The sequence below is a fragment of the Neophocaena asiaeorientalis genome, unplaced genomic scaffold, assembly GCF_003031525.2.
Source record: "Neophocaena asiaeorientalis asiaeorientalis breed wild unplaced genomic scaffold, Neophocaena_asiaeorientalis_V1.1 scaffold226, whole genome shotgun sequence".
NCBI lineage: Eukaryota > Metazoa > Chordata > Mammalia > Artiodactyla > Phocoenidae > Neophocaena > Neophocaena asiaeorientalis.
In genome coordinates, this window is record NW_020173037.1 from 11,568,401 (window position 1) to 11,586,981 (window position 18,581).

The 18,581-nt window shown below is 44.9% G+C and overlaps 1 protein-coding gene across 2 annotated transcripts in view; it reads left to right on the plus strand.

The window, feature by feature from the left end:
• Window positions 1–18,581, plus strand: part of TRIM55 (tripartite motif containing 55) — a 41,158-nt gene that overhangs the window by 21,783 nt on the left and 794 nt on the right. The window contains exons 8-9 of one of the 2 annotated variants that reach the window (XM_024742612.1): window positions 801–1,012; window positions 2,363–2,650. In XM_024742612.1, the coding sequence (XP_024598380.1) occupies window positions 801–1,012; window positions 2,363–2,650 (500 nt within the window). The remainder of the gene's footprint in view (window positions 1–800; window positions 1,013–2,362; window positions 2,651–18,581) is intronic. The other variant, XM_024742613.1, reaches the window with a different exon arrangement.

Sequence of the window (18,581 nt, forward strand, 5' to 3'; positions counted from 1 at the left end):
CATAGCGTAAGTCACACCTGGAAGTAAAACTGAGGCTATGTGATCAGATGCACTCAATGAGTTCTAAACACATCTCTATCACTTGGCCTAGAAATGCCACGCTTGGAAATTGAACCTGATGAAAGAGTTGAAAAGAGGAGCCCATTTAGATGATGAGATTCCTTGGCTCGACCACTATAATGCCATAAACTTGTATCAGTGCCCACAGATAGAACTTCAGAAGCAAATCTTCGGGATGAATCTTTTAAAAAAAATCCTTAATATCATCTCTCATTAATATCGCCTGAGGAAATACTAAGATCAGTGGGTTAAGAAAAGAGTCATGGCGTTAACTGTGGCAAAAGTCAGCATTCACTGAACAAAGAATGTGATAAATTAAACAGGGCCGGTGTTTTCTGACATAGGGAAGAGAGTCGTGTTTCCATTTAATTTGACAGAGATAAATGAGTGACGCTGGTCCCAGCCCTCCGGGAGCTTGCGAATGTGACAGAGCATGATAAAAATGAGGACAGCCTCCGGGGGTCAGGTGGATGGTGCACGGTGGTGAGGACAGGGCTCTGTACTGGCGAGGGGAACAAGGAGGATGGTGATGATTGGAACCTTTCTCACTTTTGTCCACATTTAATTAGAAGCGCGAGCCCCCGCCCCCGCCCGTGGTGTACTCGGGCTACAGTTAAGTGTCTGATGGACAGGATTTCCCCAGCCCTGACCTTAACCTGAGCTATAAATAGTGGCCAGTAGTGTTTTTCGTGGCCGCGCTGGTAAAATCATAACGATACGAAAATGCATTGCCTTAGCAGAAGATGAAGATGAAGAAGGAGGAGAAGAAGGGGAGGGAGAGGGAGAAGAGGTAGTAGAAGTGGAAGAGGCGGAAGATGTTCGAACAGAGTCATCAGGAGGAGATGAAACGCCAGAGAAAGGTCTGGAGTCCCGTCCGCCCACCTCAGAGCTCCAGGCTGCCCCAGAGCCTCCCCCAGCCCTGCCACCCGCTGCGGATGCCCCGGTGACACAGGTAACCGTTCCTGAGCTCCTTCTTACAGGCCACGCATGCGTGCTTCCTTGCTGAACAATTTATTCTACCTCAAGGAAAGGAAACTCTATGCCAGATACTAGTATGTGGAAGACAAAAGATTTCAGGGCAGTCGCAGTGCCAGGGAGAAAGTCCTCTAGGTGATTCGGCAGGTTCTCTGTGGTTAGAACTGGTTGGCAAGACTTAGTTTCACATGATTTTCTCACCAATGACACCCTCAAATCTGAGGCACTCTTTGGAAATTGTGTGTGTGTGTGTGTGTGTGTGTAACATGGTAGTTCACAGAGGGCTGATCTCATGAGGATTGAGTACAGATGTAGGATATAGGTTGAGAAATAAAAATGGTTATACTTTTGGAACTTTGAATTTTCTGTAGGTAATAAAGGAACTAAACAGAGAACTCATGCTAGTTTATGTCCCTGTTGCTTACCCTGAAACAGAGCTATAGCTTTTGTTCCATGAGCAAATAGATGAAGCTTAGTTTTCTGTGTATCTGTCATTTGATGAGATTATGTGTTGACAGAATTGTTTTTAAAAATTTCTTAGGAAATTAGCTCATCCCAGATACTGTACTTGATTGACTGACGTTATGTTTCTAAGATGTCACTGTTTGGTGTTCAAGTCTCTGTACTGACTGCATGACACCTTTAGCAGACAGATCCCAACCTGTTGAGTTTGTAGACAATGAAGATGCATTAAAAAGAAAAACAAGTCCTGGTTTCAAAGTGGATCGGAATTATCTATAGCAACAAAACCTCAGAGAGGGAAATCAGAGATGGAATTATATCCTATGCTCTCTGTCTCCATAGGAAACTGGGCTAAAATACTATTTATAGCTCCTAGAATCTTGAGATTCTGGGTATACCAATTGCACTGAAATCGAAAGTGGCATGGTAACTAAATGAGAGTTGGGTTTGATCAATTTTTGGTTTTAGAAAAGAGGTTTTGGGGGCCCACATATAACATAAAAATAAATGAATGCCTGTCAAGAATTTGCCCTTTCTCCCATATCTGATATTCTATCAGCAACCTTTGTTTTAGGCTTCTGCTCTCTGCCTGCCCAGGCCACCATCTATATTGAAAGACAAGCACAGAAAAGAAGAGGGGGCACGTGCAGATGCCGAGACAGAGGGCCGCTAGCTGCATTCTTGCCTTTAGTGCTTGCGGAGGGTGGGGTGAGCTGAAACCTGCACTAGATAGGGCACTGCGCAGAGACCTATCAGTTTTCAAACCGCAAGGGAACTAAAATCAACTGCCTTTTTTTTTTTCTTCTTCTTCTTCTTTTTTTTTTTTTTTTTTTTTTTTACTTTTGAATGTATCTGTCCTATGAAGGGGGAGGTTGTACCCACTGGCTCTCAGCAGACCACAGAGTCTGAAACTCCAGTCCCTGCAGCAACGGACACTGCGGATCCCTTGTTTTACCCTAGTTGGTATAAAGGCCAAACGCGGAAAGCCACCACAAACCCCCCTTCCAACCCAGGGAGCGAAGGTCTGGGGCACGTAGGGCCTTCAGGTTCTGAGGACCCGAATGTGCAGAAGGCAGAAGGGGCAGAAGCCGCAGCCAGTGAGAGGGCGGCAGTGAGTGGTAAGGAAACTAGCTCACCTGCGGCTACTTCTCAGGTTAGTGTCGATGTTCTGGTGTCTGAATGCTACCACCCCTCCGTGCCGCCCGGGGTCCAGCCGGGATGACAGCAAGAAGGAAGGGCTTCCAAAGGGGCAGAGAGAACCCAGGGCCTTGGGGAAAACAGAAACAACTCATCCCCCCCGTGTTGGCTTGTTTCTCTAAGCCTTACATGAAACACAAGAAACACAAATTTGACTTCACTCTGCTCATGCGTGGCGACCTCACACCTGGCTTCCCAGGGGAGGGATGCAAGCGAGCCCGGCCCTTAGGCCTGCAGGTGAAAGCTGCTCTGTCTGCAGTGACTGGCTGGTGTGCCTAGCTCCCCTCTGCAAAGGCCACTTGACCTTGCTCGGCCTTTTCTGCATCCTCCTTGAGCTTCTAAAGACTAATCACCTGCTTTTGTGTCATTCCCAACAACCCCCAAGGAACACGTTTCAATTGAGTTCTGTGTCCACTCTGGAAAAAATAACCTGACTCATGGGTTCTGGGAGTGTGCCAGTGACAGCTGGGCAAAGTTAGTCTTGGCTTAATTAAACTGGGGCTTCCTAAGCATGTGCTCCTGGGAGCAGAAAAGCACAGGTTTTCTTCCTTTGGAATTTTTTAAAGGGTCATTAAATACCTCTTTTTTTCTTTTTATAATGCAAGTTTGAAGTCCACGTCTTCTCCCTAATGCTGGGTTAGATGTTTGCATGGCTCCAAGATTCCATAGAAGAAATCTTGCACAGTTTCTTCACATGGAAGAATGTTCATGGTTACTCCATACCCATGAGTATTCTTACATGACGTGTGCATGTGAGTGTTGCCCAGACACGGGGCTGGCAGAGAAATTTGCTCGAGTTCTGTGCTCCTGGGTCATCAGGTGATTATGAACAACAAATAGCATTTTTTTCAGAAATCATAAAATTAGTCTCTTGACTATCTGCTCAAGTGAACCTCGATTTCCATGAGGTAATAAATGGAAATGATTTTTGGAAAATTCACAGATGAACATGCTTCTACGCCATGTATTTATTTTCACAGATGAAAAATGACAAAACTAAGTGTTTGGTGTAAGGAAACCTTTTGTGGTTGTTTTTAGGTTTAAAAAAATGGAGTAGAAAGTTTTCTAGAAAATTGATGGGAACTTTATTTCTAGAAAGTTTATGGGATTCCTTACATATTCAGTGGAAGTTGAGTCAGGAGGAGCTGTTTTCTGAAAACAGTAATACGATAATAACCCGAAATAGGAGAACGCCCCAAACGAAAATGAAAAATCGATCTAAATGATGTTGAAAAATATTATTTGTGATAATATCAGTGAAGCTTTCTTCTTGTTCTCTCGCAGGAGTTAGCAATCTGCCTAGCACTTTTGGCTTTTCTTGTACTTCACTACATCTGGCGTCAGATTCAGTGCTTGATTTTTACTTTAATGGGTAGGAAATATTTTCTTTTCCCTTGACTAACATCTCGTGTAGCTCTTCCATACATGTTCCTCTTCCATAGGCCCAGGGATGGATTTCTCCCCAACTCTGAGGCTCAGCCACCTAAAAAGAACCAAGTTCTTAGACAGTACTCGTGGCCCTGAGGCACCTCCCTGAGGAGAATCACTCTGTCATCTAATCCTGCATGGAGGGGGATCCTGACTCAGAACAGAGACTCCGTGGGCAATTATTCAGTAATCCAGTGGGAGTGGACCCTCCAGAATAGCCATTAGGGGAGGCCAGTTTCAAAAGACGTCCGTAATGCTGTGAGGACTCACTGCTCTCCAAGTAGATCGAGGACCAGCAAAGGCCTGATTCAGGAATACGCAGGGTTTCCATCGATTATGTAGCAGCATTTCATCTGCCTCACCAGAGAGGTGCCCAGGAGGTGGCCAGGTAACTGCATTGATGGGCAGGTGGGCCAGGTGACTTCTAGTTCTTTCTGAACCCTCAGACTCTACAGTGTCTCTTCTGGGAGAGGGGAGCCCTGAGAGAAGGGTGCCACGGGGACAGCAACATCAGGGACATTTCAGCCAGGTGAGATCTGGGTGCATAAGGAGCCAGAGGCCAATGTTCATCTACTGGCCGTAAAGAATCAGAACCAAAGAAGAGTCATAAAGCCAGCAAACAGCACATTATTTTTGATACACGTTCTCATGGTCACGCCTTTTCTTGATTTTACTGTTAGAAGGTTTGCTTAGGGACTGACTTCTTTCTCCTTTCGCAGCCTTTTGAAAATTATCAGCTTTAATGAATCGTATTTAAAGATTCAAACCCCATGTGCTTTTGAGTAAATGACCTTGCTGGACCCGAGACCCAGCTCCCTGTGCCTGTAGCTCAGAAGTGATTCGGGGTGACTAGTGCTGAAAGGACTCAGCTATTTCTGGCTTGCTGACTTTTCCCTGGTTGACATTGACTCCTCTGGAAGCTCCAATCATAGCTCCTTTCTGCCTCATTAGCTGTCTGCTCAGCAATGGCAGTAGGCTCTCCATGGGTCCTTGTCGTGTCTATAACTGTGTGTGAGTAGGACCCACCCCAGTGTCTAATAGTCAGCCAGAAACCTGTGTACCCTAGAATGTTCTGAGTGTCCTTATCGTCCGCTCAGGTGCATAACTCCTCCTCCTGTCATTATTTGTGGTGAAAAGCAGGGGAGGAAGTATTGGCTATGGACTCAGTGGGGCAAATGGGGAGAGAGAAAACTCCATGCATAATTGGAATATCCTAAACAACTGGATCTGAATAATTGTCTGAAGAGTTCAGTTTACATTCTGAGAATTCAGGTTTGGGGCTTTGTCGCCATATATCTGTGTAATGCTTCTCTGAGGCTGCAGGGGGACAGTCATGCTTCTTGTCTGCCATCCACTGAGCCCATGTCATGGATGCTGTGTCATTCACATGCCTGTCATGAGGCTGAGGCAGGTGGGGCGGGGTGGATAGGGTGAACTGACCTTCTTATTTCAAAGAACCTTGCTTGTGTCATTCCTGGTGTTTGAGAAAGGGCCTTTCACGTAGCGAAGGAAAGCTATTCATGATGCAGGACCACTCTTTGATCCCTGCCCGAAAGAGGGTATGGACAGAGATCAAATTCCCCACCTCTGTGAAGGTTTCGCAGGTTTGATTCACCTTCACTACCTCAGAACCCAGCTCACTAGATTAATATTTGTCCAATGCAGTGTTAGCTTGTTAGAACTTCACACTTCATCATTAGTCTTTCTCTGAACATTTAGGATGTGACACAAAAGTTCTTGATTCACTGGTAGCCTTACCTCTCTTAACCATATGGTCCCCTGTCAGGAAACGAGGTTGCCTTAGAATTTCAGAAGCATCTAAGGATCTGGCGGATCTGTAAACTCACTTCAGCCCCATCAGTGGAACTGCACACCTTTTAAGAAGGCAAATGTTTCCAGGTGCTTTCCTCATGGCCATTCGCACAGCCTGCCCTTGCTTTTGCTGCCTGTGATTTCTGATGCTGTGTTAACTCTACTTTATCACATACCTTCTCTCTTCACTTAATTACGTAGGCAGATTATGTGTCAGAAATTGGCCATGGCAAAAAAACAGACGTTGACTCTGCACTGGTGGTGAACCAGGATTCTGCTTTTTGTTTGATAAGAGGTACATGTTGCCTTCCCCACCTTCATTCTCAAAGAAAAACTAATTTCTCAACAAGGTTTGGATTCAGCCCTATATCACACTGTGCAAAGCCCATATAGATGAATTGTTTTTGGTTGTTGGGTTTTTTTTGGCCGTACTGCAAGGCGTGTGAGATCTTAGTTCCCCCAGTCAGGAGACTAGGAATCGAACCCGTGCCCCCTGCAGTGGAAGTGTGGAGTCTTAACCACTGGACCACCAGGGAAATCCCATGAACTGGTCTTTAGCTGCAAAATGGCCCTAAGTTCCCACCCTTCTAGACCAGGGCTGCTGTATGCTCAGTCAATGCAAAGAGAGTTTGGAGGAAATAGCATTTGATCTACTTCATGTGTTAATTTTAAATTTTATTTTTTAAAAAATTGCACCACGCCCTAGTCAACCTCAGAAGACAGGGCAATAATAAGATGGGAAGTACACTGTGATGAGGCCGGCCGCCCTTGGAAAGCAGTCTCTGTGAGCCCCATCTCCTGGGTGATTTCCTTGTCCAACCTGCTTCCTCTGCAGCCCTTCTCTTCCTACCCACTTACATGCAAATCACACCCAAGTGTTAACACAGGGACCACGCCCACCCTCACGGATAACTGGGCATTTTATTGGGCATATGTGTGGCCATTAGATTTTTCCAGAAGTGGGAGCAGCAACAATTGAAAGCCCCTCCATGTTGCCCTTCCTCCCTTCCCAGTGAGGCTTAGTGGCTTTGGTTGGAAGAATTTATTCAAACCATTTGATGAGAGCTGTACAGGGAACAGGGATTTCCAGAGAAATGTCTCCCTATTTGGTAGATTAACTTGGCAGCTGCTCTGGCTGACATTTGCTCTGGACCATGGCAGCTGCCTCAAGGTCGGAGGACCCCAGCCCCACTTCCACCACACACACACACACACACACACACACACACACACACACACACCCCTGCAGAAAGCCAGTTGCTTTGGAGATGGGGTTGTTGACATTAAAATCTCTGCCACGTCTACCTCTGTAAAGAACCACAGCTTATCTAGTTCACCAGAGCATGAAGCTGTAGTTGTCAGAGACCCTAAAAGCCTTCACCATATCGTAGCTATTTGTAGTTGCAAGGATAGAATATCCACCTTCCACATTCCATTCTTCAAGTCTGAAAATAGACAAACAAGTTGGATAGAAACTCTGCTAAGGCTTGGGGCTCAGGAAAGATCAATGAAATCAAGAGACAGGACTTAGGTTCCTGTCCTGTTCCTTCTGCATCTGACTCTGGACATTTAATTTCTTTGAGCCTTAGTTTTCTCATGAGGAAAAGGAAGCAACTACTCGATGAAAGGATTCATCTATTTACACAACATTAGAGAGTGAAAAATCTAGTACTAAGAATTTTATAAATTGTTTCAGGATGTTTTCACTGGGAGGGTTATGGACTTAGGCCTGACACAAATCATTCTGGGCGACAATAATAATAATAGATTTTCAGTGAAATAGATAGCCCATTGCATTTCTCAAAATGTATTTCTTGCCTTGAAGCTCTTACATAAATCCCTAATTCCCAAACTGTTTCCAAATCTCCTCCTAGGCACCCATTTAGCTGAATGTTTACACAGCTGTGATTACCCCTTGAGATGCCATAAACTCCACAAAGTCCATGTCTAAGTCCACCTAAAGGTACTTAGGCTTCATTGCCCAGTAGAGCAAAGACTTAGAATGTACACAGTAAAGGTAGTCACGGAATAGTAGGTGAATGAAGAGCTGACAGATGATGTGAATTTTTAAATGTACCTATTCTAAGTGTACGGGTCAATAAGTTTTGACAAGTACGTAGCATCGTGTAGCCACTATCACAGTAAAGCTGTAGAGTATTTCTGTCACTCCAAGAAGTTCCCTCACGTGCCTTTGCGGTTGATCTCCTTCCTGCATCCCAGCTGCTGTTTTGCTTGTCATTATAGTTTTGCCAGTTCTAGGAGACTGTATAAGTGAAACATCCAATACGTAGACTCCTGTGACGGGCGTTTTTCACTCTGCATAACGCTCTTGAGTCACCCGTGCGGTTGCATGTATCAGTGGCTCATTTCTTTTTATTCCTGAGCAGTATTTCATTGGATGGAGACGTTCCAGATTGCTTTCCGTTTGATTTCTGGTTGGATTCCATTGTGGAGAGAGAATATTTGTTATATGATTTCAATCCTTTCAAATGTATTAAGATCTGTTGTATGGCCCCAAGTATGAGCTAACTTGGTGAAGGTTCCACGTGCAGTTGAAAACCTTGTATTTTCTGTTGTTGTTGGCTGGAGCGTTCTATAAATGTCCACAGGGTCGGAGAGTGTGGTTCAGCTCCACTCTATCCTCACCGATTCCCTGCTTACTTCTTTGATCGATTGCTGAGAGGGGAATTTTGAGATCTGTGACTTTCATTGTGGATTTGCCCATTTATCCTTGCAGTTCTATCAGCTTTGCCTCATGTATTTTGAAACTCTGTTTAGGTGCCTGTATTAGCATTGTTATATTTTCTTGAAGAATTTATCCCAAGATAAGTGTTAAAAAAAAAATAACTCTTTTTGTGTCTGCCTGCTTGAATGGATACAGAGAGGTCCTCACTCTCATAGATCAATACTGTTTTTTAAGGTTGGGTAGAAAAGTTAGAGGGCCGATGGGGAGAGCCTGGAGGAGGAAGATGCTGACAATCCTTAAGACGTTCCAAACGGCTGGCCACGGAAGACCTCACGGCCTAAATCCAACACACCGGTCTCCCCTTCCTTTCACAGCCACGCACAGGGCCATGCATAGCAAGGGCCGCGATGGCTGCGGTGCCTGACGCTTTTAAGTGACAAGGCTGAACTTTACAGTCTGATGATTAGTTTTCACTGGTCTGTGGGGCCCTATTTTTAGTTTAGATGTAAACTGCTTTATGAGCTAATATGTCTGTACATTTTAATGACATGCCTCTGCCCCAGTTCACTCCTTGTCCTGGCTACACCACTTTCCACGGAACTGCAGAGGCCACCCTGTCGTGGGCCAGGGACTTCCAACCCTGGGCTTGTCCTCTTGGCTGAGAAGGTCCTAGGTTCCCAACCCAAGTGTTGACAAGAAGGTGCAGATGGTCCTTCCTCCTGTCTTGAGTGTTCCCAGATGCTTCCTATCGAATATATCGTGAGCTCAGAGACAGAACAACAGGGACAATGTGGGTTACCCACACCTTTGGGCTCTTCACTCTAAAATAGCAAAAGGGATATGTGGAGTCCAGTGTGGGAAGTATCTCCAAGGAAAACCAGCCCATGGCCATCTTAGTTCCCAACCCTGGTTCTATAAATGTTGTCCTGTGAGGTTATAAAGGTGTTCCCAGGGGAAAATAAAAAACATTTCTTAGAAGAAAGAAGGAAAGAAGGAAGGCAGGCAAGAAGGAGGAAAGAAAGACACATGGCACTAGCCAAGATTCTTAAAGCCCAGAGTTTATTTCCTAGTGTCTCAGAAACCAATACATGTGTCCCCAGACCCAAGATCTTAGCAAATTTCTCATGAATCCAAGATTCAGTCCCCTTGAAAATATTAGTATTTTCTTAAACTGGGATGAACAATAGCCAACGTTCCAAGGAAAAGCAGGTGTGCGGAGCTCTGGGTCCCCACGAGCTGTCACACACAAAAAGATAAAATAATTTTCATGCAAATAACCTTTGAGACCAAATCATTCACTCCGAGCTGAAGGGCAAATATCAACTCCAGCTGCCACTAGGGACTGAGAGGTGAGAGATGCCTGAGGCTAGAGGTCCAGAAAGCTTCTTTTCTGAGCAAGATTAATTTCACAGAACGTTTTAAAAAATAAAGCAGGAGACCAAGAATATGATTTCCCATGAGTGTGACTATAGGTCCTATGTTCTTTGAAATGATCTATTTAATTTTCCAAAACAAACTGAAATGAATGAAAATTTAACTATGTTCTCTAAATTGAATTGAGGGATTCAGGGTGTCAAATTATTTTCAAATAGAAACCCCTACTGAGAGCAGTTGCTTGTGTTTTACAAATTAGGAGATTCAAGCTTATGAATCAAATCGCTGATAAGCCAGGAACCCTGACTACGCTGGAATTTCACTTGGTAAAAATAGAGAGACAACCAATCAGCACTCAGGACTAGCCTACAGTTACTGCATAACATTGTCCAGTACTTAATAGTCCCAGAAATTATAAGAGTTCTGATAATGAAATGCAGGCATTTTTACATAGAAAAAATTTTGGAGTAAGGTTTTTATTTAAAGAAGTCAGTTTTGGGCTTCCCTGGTGGCGCAGTGGTTGAGAGTCCACCTGCCGATGCAGGGGACATGGGTTTGTGCCCCGGTCCGGGAAGATCCCACATGCCGCGGAGCGGCTGGGCCCGTGAGCCATGGCCGCTGAGCCTGCGCGTCCGGAGCCTGTGCTCCGCAACGGGAGAGGCCACAGCAGTGAGAGGTCCGCGTACCACAAAAAAAAAGTCAGTTTTAATGAGACTATTATATGAATATTATTAATGCTTTTTCATTTGTATCCTGCAACTGCAATTTTCTCTTTCTGGGTTTTTTTTTTTTTTTTTCCTTTTTTCCTGCTGGGAAAGAGACATCCTAATAACTGTCAATTTGGGGACTTTTCTAGAAGGGCCAAAAAAAAAAAAATTTCTATACTGAAACTGTAGGCTATATTTCTCAGGATCAAATAGCTTCCTTAGTAAAAGTCCCTTTAATAGGAAGCTAAACTGGATGTATCTGTTTTAAAGAAATGTAATGTAAATTGTTTGTGAGCAGCGTGATGAATTCATTTCCCCTGGCAACCTGCGCCTACAGCTCTACGATTCCTGAAAACAGTAATGCAGGCACTGGGGGAGTTGTTATGACATAGCTAGTTGGGTTTTGCTTCCCGTATTCTTTAAATGTTTATTATTCTGATTCTAAGACGCTTGTTAGTGTTGTACATCCTGTGGATTTTTTTCTATCTTTATTTATGTATCTCAGTGATTTCCAGGCCTTTTCCCCACTACAACCAACAAAGCAAAGAAGGAATCCACCATTGTGAGAAACCAGGGCCACGTGGTAATGACTGTAACTAATGGGCAAGGCCTTTGACAGGTTCTCTCATTCGAACCTCACAACAACCCTGCACAGTAAGAATTGTCAAACCTCCTCATGTTTTAGTGGAGGATTATAGGGGATGAGTGACCTGCTCCAAATCATAGAGCAGCTGGGAGCTTGGTGCCCAGTGACCCCTTGTCCACCACCACGGACTGTGTGCGTGCAGCAGAATGGAGGCCGTGCCCACATCTAGGAAAAGTGGCTGAATCCCCACTCTACCTGGGTGGATGGGATTGAGGCAAAAATAGTGTGACCAGGGGTTCTCTGCATTGACTCACCACTCACGACACATGGGCATAGAGAGGTCGGTTCTTGGCCTCCACTGCCTGCGGTGATGTGCACATACATTGCAAATGAGTGCACCAGTCCCTCAGCTGCACCCCAGGCTGCTGACCCACCTGCCTCCCTGTCTCTGACGTCCTGGGGTGGTGTCAGCCTGCGCCCTGAGTCTCGCGTGCTCAGCCGCACTCGCTGCCTCTTTTCTCCTTGGGTTTATGGTCTCAGCATAACCCACAGCGTTACTCTGAGCCAGTTGCTCAACCATCCCATGCTTTCTTGTCCATGAATTGGGCACAGCAGTACCATCAGCCTCCCACGGCTCTTGAAAACCTGTTTGCCTGTTTCCCCCCACACAAGGCAAAGAAGTCCCGTTTGTGAGGAATTAATGATCTAATTAGCATCCTTTGTAATTCTGTTCTCCTTTCAGAAAGGCTGAGAACACACACACGCTGTGCCAGACACACAATGTCAGGTCCATGCCTGAGAAGAGGGCTGCCTGTAGGTTTATTTTTTTATTTTTTTGCGGTACGCGGGCCTCTCACTGCTGTGGCCTCTCCTGTTGCAGAGCACAGGCTCCGGACGCGCAGGCTCAGTGGCCATGGCTCACGGGCCCAGCCGCTCCGCGGCATGTGGGATCTTCCCAGACCGGGTCACGAACCCGTGTCCCCTGCATCGGCAGGCGGACTCTCAACCACTGCGCCACCAGGGAAGCCCTGCCTGTAGGTTTTTGCAGAACTGTGATATCAGCATTTTCACTTCTCCTTCCTGCTCCCCACCGACCCCATCAATTCCTAGACACCATGTTTGAAACAGACCAAAGAGAGCACACCACACATCTTCCTCCAGGTTAAGAAAAAGTGAGTGAGTTTCATTTCTTCTCGTTTCATAATCCTGGTTTCTGATCTTCCCTAACTTAGCAAGAGGGAGACAGCTAATGGCAACAAAGCCCCGAGATCAGCTCCCTTCATCCATCCCTTCCATCCCTCAGTGCGCAGAACTGTAAATTCTCCCAAGGGCAAAAAATGCTCTTCAGTGAATGTCTTCCTTCCAGGGCTCATTTGGTGGGGCCAGGGGTACCTCTTTTCTCCTTCCTCTGGCGTCTGCGGAGAGCGTGCTGTATTGTCACAGCTCCGTGCTGCCTTCCTAACATACCTTGACTGCTCTGCCACTAAGCAGAGATGACTGCATTCCTGTGAAAGGATTGCCCATGATGGACCTGCCCAGCCGAGTTTCCAGGGCTTAGACCCCTGGCTGTGAGTCACAGACCACGCCCCAGTCACTTCTCAGGCATTGATGACTGGCCCAGGGTCTTGGCTGTACTCTCTTTTCCAGTCTGGAATCCATAATGCTTAAGCTCTCCAAGGGCCTGGGGTTCAGGAAGGCTAAGCAGGGAGCAGGCCAATGCTTGGGTTGAATCTTTCTGAATAAACGTTCTACCCTTGACCTTGGCGTTCCTCCTTACACCTGTTTCCAGCATCTGGCTCTGATTCGCTGACCCAGCCCAGCAGGTGCGGGACAGACATTGGTGGTCGCCCACTCAGTGGCCTCAAGTCTAGCCTTACCCTTCTCACCCACATTCCTTTAAGGCAAATGGCTTTCACTGTGGAGGCTCAAGGCTTCTTTTGGATTGACCTAGAAAGACTGGCATTTAACATGCATGGTAACCAGATCCTTCCATCAGGTTGAATTTGTCCTTGGCATTCACGGCGGCAGAGAGGAGTCGGGGGGCCCAGGTGTGGGGCTGAACACAGTTTCCTCACTGCCCCCAGCACCTCCCTGCGTGCTGGGCACGTGGCTGACACGTCCACAACAGCCTGGCCCTCAGGGTGAGGCAGGGCCATTTCTAGGTAAAATGGTATCTGGCAGGGGTGGACCTGGAGCCATCAGCACCCATTAATGTCTCAGTTGCAATTCAGTTTATCCAATCAGTTACTATCACTTGGATAAGCCTGAGGGAATGGAACGCAGGACAGTTACACTGTAATGGATCAGAATCGCGGGTGGTGTACACGATGCTCATTTGGGGAAGGACTGAGGCTGGCACCTTACAGAGGCCCTGGGAAGCTTAGAGGCAGCCTGAGGGCACTGGTTACTCATCAAAATGACCTGGCACACAGCTCACTCTTTTATTTTAGGCTAGCAAAAAATAATGCCTCTTATAAATGTGGCTACCCTGTCTTATGCCAGAGTGAATATCCGGAAAGCGTCTGTTTCGTTTTGTTCAGTCAGTGAATCAAGTGGGCCGGGCCGCATTTAGGTAAAGGGGGCTACTGGTGTTGCCCCCAAGCCCAAACAAGAGCATTTCCTCCAAAACGGCACCCAGTTATATCCCCTGCGCTAAGTGTCCAGGGACACATTTGGCCTCAGTGAAACGCCGAAGGCAGTTCCACGCTTTGATTGTCAAGAATATCGCCACAAGAAGCATGTTGGCTTTTTAAAAATATTCATCCCATTTAGCATAAAAATCAAGCCAAAGACTCCATTGAGTATTATCCTCTCTTTTCTTTGACACCTGCCTACTAAAAACTAACCTTCTGTTAAGAGCAACAAGCTTGTGTGCCTTTAGAGACCAAGAAGGTACGATTAATGAAAAAGCAGGTGAGGTGAAAGAAAAAACGTTGATAGAAGCACAAATATAATACATGATATTGTTTGCTTTCCTCTTAACTTACTTTGAGCATAGCAACTGTACAAGCACAGTGGCAAATGACCGCTGAAAACAGCCTTGCAGCGGGGGAGGCAAAAGGGAGTGGTGAGCACTGTGGAAAACTCTGTGGGAGAGTGCATCCCAGCCCAAAGTGACCGTGCTGCTCAGCCCTTCCTGTAGGTTCTGGGTTGCTAAATTTCTGCTTTGTCAAGGGGACCTGCTAATCCAGATTTTAATGGGAAATCTCCTGATTAAAAATAGTGTTTTTAAAATTGTGGTTAAAAACACATAACATAAAAATGACCATCTTAACCACCATTTTTAAGTGTTCAGTTCAGTAGCACTGAGTAAATTCCCACTATCATGCAACCAATCTCCAGAACTTTTTCATCTTGCAAAACGGAAACTCTATACCCATTAAGCAATACCTTCCCATTGCCCCCGCCCCCTAACCCCTGGCAACCACCATTCTACTTTCTGTTTCTATGAATGTGACGGCTTTAGATACCTCAGGTAAGTGGGATTGTACTGAATCTGTCTTTTAGTGTCTGGCTTATTTCACTTAGCATAACGTCCTCAAGGTTCATCCATGTTGTAGCATGTGTCAGAATTTCCTTCCTTTTTCGGATGGAGTAATATCCCATGATATGTATACACCACATTTTGTTTAGCTATTGACCCGTTGATGGACACCTGGGTTGCTTTCACCTATGGTGACTAGCGCCACTGGAGACATGGTTGTACAGATATCTGTGTGAGTTCCTGTTTTCAATTCTTATTGAATTGCAGAATCACACGGTAATTCTATGTTTAGCTTTTTGAGGAATCGCTATGCTACTTTACACTGGTTTACATTCCCACCAACAGTGCACAAGAGTTTCTATTTCTCCACACTCTTGCTCCTAATTTTTTAATGTTTGCAACTCATTCAAGCCTTTTTCAAAATACCATGCACAGTTCAGGCCAAGCAAACACTGGCCAGAACCTGGAACTGTCCTATGCACAGAGAAAGATAGCCACAAGCCTCCGGCAGAATTCGTGCTATTTTATCCCCATCAGCCAGAAATGGTTCTCGAGGACATAACAAGGATGATGCTTACACACATCACTCAGCCCTAAGCAGGAGCAACTCTCACCACCTGCTCTTCAGGGCAGGGAAAGGATAGCCTAGCATCAGAATCTGACACTTTTTTAAAATTTTTCCTTTCAAACAGCATTTGATAGTAACAGGAAATAAATCAAAGGAAAATAAAAGATTGTGTGTTTCTGAGTGAGTCTGGTTCATGGATACCCAGGATTTCTGGTCAAGTTCATGTGAGAAAAATGGTCTTTCCTTTAAGCAAAGGTATATCATTCCCTTCAGCTAGTCTCCTGTGGATCTTGACTGAACTGGGTCTCCCAGTTGAGATGGAAAATTCTGCCTCTCTGTTCCATTTCCTGGTTTCACTTTATGACTAAAACTCACATTTCTCAACGTATCTGAAGCCCCATGCTGATAGAGCAGTGTTAAATGATGGTTTTGAGTTTGTTCATTTGTTACCTGAGGAAAGTGTGTAAAGTTTAGAAATAATATCGGACTAACAATCCCTTCTTCCCCTTGGCACACATCTCAGAATAGACTGGAATGCAGGGCAAACTCAAAAGCAGGTAGAGGAGATCAGTGCTTATCATTCTCTGTCCTTTGTTCAGCTTCAATGAGACATCATTATTCCCAAGAAACAGCACTTCCTGTGATGAAGGAGAGCCAGCATTTGGAAAACTATTTAAAGGAATACATATATACAGTTCTCTTGGGGAGGGCTGTAGGGAAAATGTCTGCTTATGATTGAATGGACTGTGCTTATAGAAAGATTTCTAAATTTTTAACTCATTCTTCCTTTATGAGAGAGCCATATACAAAGTTGGGCCACGTGGAGGCACACTGGACTGGGTGATGAGTAACCATGATTACAGCATGCCAAAGGAACTAAAACTTATACACGATGGAAAGATGAGCATCACAAATACTATTGTCTTTCTTTACTGGGGCGTCTTGGCTGTTGTATATCGTTCCTCACAAACAGTCCCCAGGTGTTTCTGTGTGGCAGAGGTGCCTCTTTGCTAATATGAGAAGAAAAGGAAGGAAGGAAGGGAGGGAAGGAAGGGAGGGAGGGAGGGAGGAAGGAAGGAAGGGAGGAAGGGAGGAAAAGGAAAGGAGGGAGGGAGGAAACGGACATTTATGAAGCAGTTAATAATAACTGAGTCGTGTGCAAAGTGCTTTAGGTGCATTACTTTATTTATTCAGCCCTACAACAACCTTGTGAGATAGGGTGTCACCTCTATTTCACAAAAGAGAAAACTAAGGCTCAGAGACATTAAGTGACTTGCCCGAGTCATACAGCTAATAAGTTGTTAAACTGGAATTCAAAACCAGGCTAAGCCTCTTTGCATAAAACTTCCTTGCTGAGATGGTTCGCGGCGGGGTGGTCCTCAAGTTCACATAAGTAAAACCAGGGAGATGGTATAATCACCTATAGATACTCAGGATAATCCCCGCTCTTAGCCCCCTGCTCTGGCAGCAGCCTTTCTTCTCTGAAAGACAGCATTGGTCCATATTGTTTGGAATCTAATAACTGACTGAAAACATGAGAGTGTAAAAGTAGCGAACCCAAACTATTTAATACCAAGTTTTGAAGGCTGTAGGGTATTAACAGCTAAAACATTGAAAATGGAAGATAGATTTTAATTTCAAGTATTAAAAAAAAGCACTAAAATATATACAGATTCCAAAAGCAGCCGCAAATGGCTTGCAAGCCACCAGCAGTGTCACAAAGATTCTGTCCCTCTGCAGAAAATACCTCACCCAACTCTAGTTTCACCCTTCAGATATTTCAGAACAACTGTCATGGAAGTTTCCTCTAGATTAGAAATTGCCTTCAAGGAAAAGAGGCTACAAAATGAAGCCTGATGGTCTGTTCATCTAGGCAGAATTCACTCTTCACTCATACAGAATGGCCAGAGAAAAGTACTTTACACATTAATGATATGCCTAGATCACTTGGGTTTTTTCAGGATTCGCGAGAGTAAGGTGACTATGATGGGGAAGAGAAGAGTTCAGCACGAGTGCATAGGCACCAGCTTCTGTCAGGATGATGTTTATTCCATGTCAACTTCAAGGACATTGAAGTGGCTAACGCATTACCAACAGAAGCTAGTAACAGCCTTTTAAAAAAAGCCCAATCGGGCTTCCCTGGTGGCGCAGTGGTTGAGAATCTGCCTGCTAATGCAGGGGACACAGGTTTGAGCCCTGGTCCGGGAAGACCCCCACATGCTGTGGAGCAACTGGGCCCGTGAGCCACAATTACTGAGCCTGCGCGTCAGGAGCCTGTGCTCCGCGACAGTGAGAGGCCCGCGCACCGCGATGAAGAGTGGCCCCCGCTCGCCGCAACTAGAGAAAGCCCTCGCACAGAAACGAAGACCCAACACAGCAAAAATAAATAAGTAAATAAACTCCTACCCCCGACATCTTCTTTAAAAAAAAAAAAAAAAGCCCTATCACACTTGATGTCTCAACTATTCCTTTATAGAAATCTACCTGCTTTAGTTTTATTCTACTGTGGCTAATATGATTCCATGGCCCTTCTTAACTTTCTATCAGGGCATGACATGGCAGTGGGAAGGATAACCCTAAAGCCATAAGGACTTGGGAAAATTTTAGTGAACTTGAAACATCAGCACCCAGTATATGCTTAGGGTAAAATCTGGTAAAATGCAGGACAAGTACTCTTTTTTCTCTTGAAAATAGTTTGAGTGGCAACAAAACAACATACTTGCTGAAGTTCTGCTTTGCCTGTGCCAGGTATTGTCCATTCATACAGCAGCTTCGTAACATCACCCAGGGCTTCTGGGTTGAATGCATGTGCCTACCTCATTGCTTTGGTATCAGTGGCATTCTAATCCCATGGCATAACTTTACCAGTGAAGTCATCAGAATGTTAGTCTGTGTTTGGTAGTTCTCTGAGGAAGAACTCTTTGTCATGGTACCTTCAGCGTAAGCAGTCTGCATTTTTACATCAAGTTGCATTTCAGCAAGACTTCTTTATGATTGTCCCTCATTCCACTGAGTGATTATTTTTTAAACTCAAGGCATCCTAAATAAATTTCACTTATGAGATTAGATAGATCAATGACTTCAAAATCATAACTTGTATCTGTCTGGTATCTATAAAAGATAGATATCTCTTTAGGAATGTCTATGTAATTAGATTTTATTGCCTGGAGAAAAAAGTCCCTTTATTCATGATTTGCTCAAAACTAAGCCTGTAGTTTTGCAAAAATTACATATATATATAT